The sequence below is a fragment of the Talpa europaea genome (genome assembly GCF_964194135.1).
Source record: "Talpa europaea genome assembly, chromosome: 14".
Taxonomy (NCBI): Eukaryota; Metazoa; Chordata; class Mammalia; order Eulipotyphla; family Talpidae; genus Talpa; species Talpa europaea.
The window spans coordinates 7,512,303-7,520,552 of record NC_140082.1 but is presented as its reverse complement, the minus strand read 5'-3'; the positions used below and the strand labels follow the sequence as shown (position 1 = coordinate 7,520,552).

Sequence of the window (8,250 nt, the reverse complement as noted above, 5' to 3'; positions counted from 1 at the left end):
GGAGAGTCCCCCAGGCCGGCGGCGAATGGGAGCGCACGTGGGGGACGCCAGCTTCACTTTCTTTTGTTGTGAGAAAACTGCTCGACTCCCACCACCGCCTCCCCCAAACCCCAAGGGCGTGGTGAGAGAAGCCGCTTGGGAGCCGGGCCCCTTTGCTGGGTCTCCGGTCGCTGCAGACCAGGGCGGGATCCGGCCTTCGGCTTCAGCAGTCGCTAAGATTTCGGGGGGCATCCCGTGCACCCCTGCCGGGTCTCGCCGGCTTTGGAGCGAGGAAGCCCCGGCGCGGGGACGCAGAGGAGGCTGCAAGGAGAGCGCAGCTGGACGCAGGCTCCTCCGGCAGGGGCAGGAGCAGCTCTGCAGCCGCTGCCCGGCGCGCTCCAGCCTCGGATGCCCGCAAAGTCGGGCCCTTCTGCGCGTCGCGGCGGATCCAGGCGGCCGATTCCACGCCCGAAGCTCGGGATTTATCTCAGACCCGTTTTGTCCTGTCAACCCCGAGCTGGGCCTGCAGCTCCAGCGAGCCAGGCCCGGCTGAAGCTCGGCGGCGCTGCCCTCGGCCCGGCCGCTCCACAAAATGCCGGTCCCGGCCCGGGGAGGCGAGGGCGCCCGGGGAAGGCGCACCCCCGGGGGCGGCGGGGCGCAGGCGGCGGCTCCCCCTGGCGCGCCTCCCAGCGAGCTGCTGGGGGACCCGCTCCTGCCCGCGCGGCCGGATCCGCTACCTTTTTTTAACGTTGCTCACGGTGGGGCGCAGAGGAGGACTTGTGATGCTATAGGACTGCTAATTTTAAGGCCCGTGACTGATAAAGGATGGACAGGAATACTGCGTCCCGGCCGGCCCTCGCCACCCGCAGATTCTCCCTCCCAGGGTTTTGGTTTTGCAAGAGCCGGGTTATTCTAGGCGTTGCGCCTGCTGCAGGACGGGCCTCCTGTGGCTGGTTCCGATCGGGAGAGTTCTGGCGGGCTCTTGTAATTGCAGGAAGAAGAAAAAAACTCTCAAAAGGACACTAGCTTTTTTGTTTTGTTTTGTTTTTGGTTCGTACCCAATAGCTTCCAAAAATACCCAGGCCTTATCTTTATTGGCTCTTCCAGAAGTCCAGACAGATTTGACGGGCAGCTCGCTTATCGCCGGGAGCCTGCGCAGGGGAGATGCGGGCCTCGCCTCCTCGGGGCTGACGCGGGTCTTTCGCAAGAGGTTGTGCGTGGTCATAAAGTAATAGTAACGCGAATAACAGCCGGCGCTTCTGCAGCCTCCCTCAGCTGCCAGCCGGGGTGCCTGGTGGCTGCACACAGCCCCATTGCTGCCTCCTGTCACTGGAACTGGGTTTCCGAATTGGGTTTCCGACCTTCTCCTTTCTCTCTCTCTCTCCTCTGCTCTCCTAAACTCTCCTCTCCTCGCCTGTCTTCTCCTCTCCTCTTCCTCAGAGCAGGACCCCGTGTGGGCACAGGGCCCCGGGCACACCATGGCCGACGCAGACGAGGGCTTCGGCCTGGCCCACACACCCCTGGAACCGGAATCCAAGGATCTGCCTTGCGACTCCAAACCCGAGAGCGCACTAGGGGCCCCCAGCAAGTCGCCAGCTTCCCCGCAGGCCGCTTTCACCCAGCAGGTAAGAAGCCCTCGGTGCAGGCTTCCCCGGGGCGCACAGAGTCTTGTCTGGAGGGGTATGGGGCAGCCACTGCCTGCAACCGGCTCCTTCCCTTTTTATCCCCACCTTTCCGGGCCCTGCCTCTCCAATTACCAGTATATTCCAATGCGTATGGTCCTGCCGAGTCTCCTGACAGCCAGAGGATATTAGAAATATATTAAAGTTGTTGGAGTTTTGATGATCCCCTTTAAGGCCGGCCAACAATGGCCCAGGTCTTTGCTTTCGGCCGCCCTAGGTGTAGACTCGGCCCGAGCGCCTCATTAAGGGCCGGGTCAGCGGCCGCTTCAGGCGGGCATGAGCGATGGCCTGACCCCTCTTCAGATCTTTCCGAGCCTTGGCCTCCGCTCGCCTCCTCCGCGCCGCGGCGCGCACCCGCGCGGTGCACCATTTGTCTAGCGACCTCGGCCTGGCCAGCTGGCTCGCCCCGCCAAAAGTGGGGCGCGCTCAGCCCGGCGGGGCGCTCCGTGCAGCACCCCGGGCGCGCTGGACGTGGAGAGCTGGCCTTGTAGACCTTGAAGATTTCAAATAGTGTCAGATAGATCCATGCCGGCTGACGCGCCAGAAAGATCCTGGACAGAACTAAAACGCTGGGGTTTTGATGCCTTTGCCTTTTTACTTTCCATCGACTTCCCTTTCCTGGAAAATGTGGATCTATTTACAGGAAAGCAGAGAGCGTGCGCTGCCTTTTCAGCAAAAGATTTTTAAAAAATCTAGTCTTAGTTATATGTGATTGCAAGAGGAAAGGAAGTTTTGTCTATTCTTTTTTTTTTTTTTGCATTGGTCTTTAAAAGAAATTTTAGTGGAAAACAGAAATGGGTAATGGCTGTGCCCATAATCGAAAGAGCTGGAGGTGAATGAGGCTGGAGGTGGGCGCTCCTGGAAGGCTTATTGACATGTACATTGAGAATGAATTTTCGTTTGGGGTGGTGGAGACACATAATGGCATAGAGACTTTTTTGAGGTTTATGTTGTATGTGTGTCCATTTTGTACCTGCCTTGGCGAGAAGCAGCATGAATATATACCGTGTTTGCACATCTGTGTGCCTGCATGTGTCCGTCTGGCTGTCTACATATCCTAAGTGGGGTTTTCAAGATTGAGTTTTTTCCCTTCTTTAGCTGTATCTTGGCTAACGGAGGCTGAGGTTGGTCCAGCTTTCTTCTCGACTCTGTCCTCCCCACGTGCATCTGGAACACCCGGATGGTTGGGAATTTTTCTCTAGTCTCGTGTTGGTGACTCGAGAAGGAGCTAGCACTGCAGTGCCGGGGTTAAAATGCCACTGAGCGTAGGCCGGGGTCTGCGGGCAGGGGCGCCAGGCTCCGTTGTCCAGACAGCTCCGGGCGCTTATGAACCTCTGAGCACAGAGGCTTCAGAGCAAGGGGTGAGGAGCCTGTGTTGTTGTCAAGTTTGGGGGAGAAAGGCCCACGGTGACTGGGGCTTGCCTGTGTGACCTTTCTCTCCTTCCTGTAGGGCATGGAAGGGATCAAGGTGTTTCTCCATGAAAGAGAGCTCTGGCTGAAATTCCACGAAGTGGGCACGGAAATGATCATAACCAAGGCTGGAAGGTGAGCCAGTCACCTCTGCACAGGGGTCCAGGGGCGCTGTGGGTGAGGCAAAGAAGAAATGGTGGCTTGGGAGAGAAGAGAGAAGGAAAAAGGGAGAGGGGCAGAGAAAAGGCGAGAAGAGAATAGAGAGGAGAGAGAGAGAGGTTAACTGGGCACAGGGATCTCCATCAGGGTGAGGGACTCAGAGAAACTGGGCATTTCTTCCACCTCTTGTACTAGAGCCACGAGCCTGGATGCATTAGTTAGCAGGAAAAGGAGCAGAGAGGTTCTGATTCGCTGAGCCCAGGCCTTTGGGTCTCAGGAGCTAAGCTAGCGGTCCCAGAGTCCCACCCGATTGCCAAAGTCCGAGCCCCTGCTTGTATTCGCTACCTCTTCCATTGTTTATAGAAGCCAGGCGAAGCCTTTGAAACCGAACCACTGAACCGGGGCTCGGCCAGGCTCTATATACAGACACCGATAAACATGGCAGTTTCGCGGAGACACTCACCCTGGAGATCCTCTTAAAAGCTCGCGAGGGTTTTAGCTAGCAATGCTGGACTTCTGGGGGAAGGCATGGGAGCACCCTGCAGCTCCTTATCTCAATGTTCCGGCAGCCCTGGGGACATCCTTGCCACAGCCTTACTTGTGCTGGACCAGACCTGCCGGGCCACCAAGGGCAGAAAGCCCCACTGGGCTCCCGGCAGGCCGGAGAGGCCGAGAAGCCCGGGAGGCCCAGTAGGCCCAAGCCACCGAGTGTGTGAAGGGGGGAGGGTGGAGTGGCTTCACCAGACTTCCTGGGGTCTCCAGCCGAAGCCTCCCTCAATAAACTGACAACAGTGACATTTATTATTATTTGAAATTAAACAATGTCTGCTCCCCAGCTTGGCCTGGGTGAACTAGGAGGCGCGTTCTGTTTATAGCAAAGAACTAAGGTCTTCTTCCCATTCTGCTAAGGGAGGAAAGACTGGACTGGGGCCTCCGTTCCCCCCAGCCTGAGCGCACAGGATTTAACTATAAAAGGCCTGCTAAGCTTCCCTCCCGAGCCTCCGCCTCCAGGCCCACTCGCTGGGGCAGATAAACACCAGGAGGCAAGGCTGCTGGGTTTGAAGGGAGAGGCCTGTTCCACTCACCCCTTCCCTTCCACGCCAGAGCGAGCTGGGATGCAGGAACTTGTCTTTGCACCCAAGACAGCCTGGGGAAGGCTAGCGGTCCCAGGCGTGCTCCCCGGAGACCGGGAGAAGCGCCCGGAATTTGGAGGCGCCTGGGTGCTGAAAGCCGGCGGGCGCAGGCAGCAGGCTCACAGCTCCGCAGCTCCGGCACCGGCTCCCCAGCCACCAGTCCTGGGTCAGGCCCCGGCTCTTGCAGCCACCGGATCTGGTTGGGTTTTGAGTTTCTTTGCCTAGGGCCAGAGTTTAGCTTCTCCAGGCAGGAGCCCCAGGCGCCTGGGGGAGTTGCAGGGGGCCTTGGGGAGGAGGTTCATGCCACACACTCGTGTCAGAGGTCACCCACAGGGGAGGGGTGGAGGATGAACCGGGGGCGGGAGGCAGATGGGCCCCCACAAGGGTGCAGTCCCTAGGGTACCCACGTGACAACAGCAGCTCACACCCCTTGGGAGCACCTGGTTAGGCTGGGGGGCCGGCTTTTCACCTAAGAAGTCTCCTCTTGCCCCCCACCTCCCAACAAAAAAACAGGTGGCTGTGAAAAGAGCATTTAGCAAGAGTTGAATTGGGGGACCCTTTTCGGGCCCTCTTCAAACCCCTTCTCTGGAAGATCTGGTCCTGTTTTCCTCCTGGATACCAGTCCCCGGCTCCTTCCCCCAGTACCTCCAGGAAAACCCGGGCTGGATCTCGGCAAGTCGGAGCAGGGGCCGATTTTCTCTTCCACGTTTCTCAAGAAATCACTTGTGTTAGAATTTGTGGGTGCGATTTACAGAATATTGACATCGTCTGTCTCTCTCTCTCCCCCACCCCCGCATCCCCTCCTAGGCGGATGTTTCCCAGTTACAAAGTGAAGGTGACCGGCCTTAACCCCAAGACCAAGTACATTCTCCTCATGGACATCGTTCCTGCGGATGACCACAGATACAAGTTTGCAGATAATAAATGGTAGGCAGCAGGAGGGCGTGGGTGGGCGGGAATCCCGTCCCCCAGAAGCTGAACCAGTGGATGTGCTTGAGGCCCTTCTGTGGGCTGGAGAGGAGCCCCAGCCCCAGAGAGAGAGGTACGGCCTCTCAGCCTCCATTTTATAGACCAGAAAACGGAGGCTTGGAGAACGTGAAGTGTGTTTCTATCTGGCTGCACCCAGAGGCTTGCATTTAAAAAAGAGCATTGTTCCCCAGTGCTGGAGGTATTTCTGGGGGGTATAAAGCCATTTACAGTTATTTTTTATGAGTTACCTGCTTTGAACATGGCTTTTTAATGAAATTGCAAAATCTGCCCATGGTATTTGAGAGAAACAGGCGAGAGAGAGGCCCATTCCTGGGTGGGTTGGCCCCGAGAGCGCCGAGGGAACCCCCTTGGAAAGAGTCGGGGCCTCTAGAGCCCACAGAATCTTCACGGGCAGCAAGAGAACAAGGGGCCCCTCGGAGCTCCTGGTGGGGGAGACCAATGAGGTGGGAGAAGTAGGGTCACCGCGACACCTGTGCCAGGTGTTCTGGGCATCTGGGGTTGCACACGCCCAAGCAAGATCTCAGGGTGGGACTATTTCCAGATCATTCCCACCACCAGCAGCTCTTGCCGGTGTGGGCTCTGGGGGACCCCTGTACACTCTCGCTAACCGGGGGGTTCTGTCTCTCCTAGGTCCGTGACCGGGAAAGCGGAGCCTGCCATGCCAGGTCGTCTCTACGTGCACCCAGACTCGCCGGCCACCGGGGCGCATTGGATGAGGCAGCTCGTGTCCTTCCAGAAGCTCAAGCTCACCAACAACCACCTGGACCCTTTCGGGCATGTAAGTCGTGTGTGTGCCGCCCGCCCAGCCCTGGTCTCTGTCCCAGGCCTCTTCTCTCTCCCCGCCCCCCACTTCTGCCACCCCCTTTCTCCTCTCCCTCCTTAAAGGTTTTCACCCGGGGGGCTCCTGGAGCCACCCACCCTCCATTCGGCCTCCCGGCCACCCTTTGTACAGGTCTTTTTCTCAGGCCCTTTGCTTCTCGAGCTGGCCTCCATTTCGCTTCTTTCTTCTTTCCCGCCTCTCCTCTCTTACTTCTCTTACCTTCTGTTTCCTCTTGTCTCTGTCTCCCCACTCGGTTTGGGCCTGAACGTCCTCCCTGGCCTTCTCTGCCGTGCTCAGGTTTTTGTCTCTCTGGTGGCAGGGATGGGGCCGCTTCTCCTGGCCCAGACCCCCACACCGCATCCCTGCAGCCGCACCCAGCCCTCTGCCTCTGCTGAGGGGCGGGAGGTGGGGTGACTGAGCTGCTCGTTCTGGTCTGCGTGCTGGGCCAGGGAGCCAGGTCCTTGACCCAGCCCTGTCCGTGATTAGGGGCAGGGGGCTGTGTTTCCTTCCGTCCTGCAGAAAACAGGGTCCCCCTCCCCAGGTGGGTACCCAGCACAGACTGAGTGAAGCTGAATCAACACAGCTTTCCTATTCCTTCCAGAACCTGCCTTATTATGGGGGTGCTTGAGCTGAGAGGGACACCCCAGGCCACCTGGCCCTTCTTTTACAGATGGGGAGACCAACGCACCAGAGCCAGCTCTGGGATCCTGCTCCCTTTCTCTCTATCCTCTTGGATGATCTGGGTTACAACTTGCAACTTTCTCCTTCTCCCGCCATGTCCAGAGCAGGCAAACCTGGACCTGGGTCCTGAGGGACCCCAGGAGAGGACAGACCCCCCTGAAACTGCCTGTGGAATAGTCAGTGCGCAATCTCCCACCCTCTGGGAGAATGTGTGGCCTTTATCGGATTCCCCACGGGGTATCACCCTCTGTCCCCAAAAGAAAACAAATGAAGAACAAGACACTGGCTCTTGGAAACATTACATCATTGGAAATAACTAACCCGCAGGACAGAGCCGTGGGGATCAGTGTTCGACCCTCGGCTGGAGGGTGGGGGGGGCTCCGCCTCGCACGCTGCTCCCTGGCGTCCACCCTTGGTCTGCACAGGAGGCTGAAAGCCTCAGCCCCGGTGATGGGAGTGGAGGGAGGGGACTCGCCCAAGGTCACACAGCTTGTTTTCGGAACAAGGGTTTGTGCCTTGGTCTCGCCTCCGGAACTGGTCCCTGCCCTGCCGGTCCTCTCTTTACGGCCCCTGAGCAGGCCCCTTGTCCCCAGCTGGAGGAAATGGAGTGGGAATGGATTTAACTGGGAGGAAGGGGTGGTTTGCAAAGGTCCTAATGAGGAATTTGCTCTTGTGGAGCCTTCAGGTGGAAGCCTGGAAACCACCGGAGGGGGCTGTGGTGGAGAAGCCCTCAGGGGTGGGGTCAGCAGGAGGCTGTTTACCCTTTTGCAGCTGGGAGTTTCTGGGTAAAATACCTCCACTCTTCCTGTAAACGGCGGAGCTGGCCCTGTGGCTCTTTCTTTCACGCATGCAGACTGCAGATGGGACCTGGAGTCTGTGGGGAGGCTGTCTGATCGTTTTTTTTTTTAATTCTTTTTTAGAAAAAGATTTATTTATTTATGCATACAAGAGAGGGGTACAGGCCAGAGGTGCAGGTGAGAGGATTCACCTCTCACATAGACAGCGTGGGGAGCAGAACAGGCAGATCTACTGAAATACACTGCTGAGGGGAGCAGCAGGCAGGACAGGGGAAGTCTGCTGTACACTGTGGGGAGCTCCCTGGCCAGCTCCCTGGCCGGCTGGGGGGATCGAACTCGTGCTGCAGAGGCTGCGGACAGCTTCACAGTGCGGTGCTTAACCCCCTGCACCACCCGGGAGGCCCTGTCTGGTCCGCTTTGTGCCCCTTTCAAGAGCAAAAAGAGAACGGGGCTCTTTTGTGGAGGATCCCCCCCCCCCCCGCGACTCCCCCTGGCTGGCTCCTTCCAGAGCCGGGACCCTTACGTGGGGGTGTCCCTGGAAGCCGGGGGCACAGCTAGCTTCCCTCTGCGTCTTTTTGGGGTCGCGCGCAGCGGGCGCC

The 8,250-nt window shown here is 58.3% G+C and overlaps 1 protein-coding gene across 1 annotated transcript in view; it reads left to right on the top strand.

Annotated features, from left to right (window-relative positions):
- Positions 1–1,424: 1,424 nt before the first annotated feature.
- TBX5 (T-box transcription factor 5) overlaps positions 1,425–8,250 on the top strand; it is a gene marked incomplete at its 3' end in the record, with an annotated part of 40,205 nt that continues 33,379 nt past the window's right edge. Inside the window, exons 1-4 of the mRNA XM_084253917.1 lie at positions 1,425–1,604; positions 3,112–3,206; positions 5,171–5,290; positions 5,984–6,131. Coding sequence (XP_084110043.1) covers positions 1,458–1,604; positions 3,112–3,206; positions 5,171–5,290; positions 5,984–6,131 — 510 coding nt within the window. The 5' untranslated portion in view covers positions 1,425–1,457. The remainder of the gene's footprint in view (positions 1,605–3,111; positions 3,207–5,170; positions 5,291–5,983; positions 6,132–8,250) is intronic.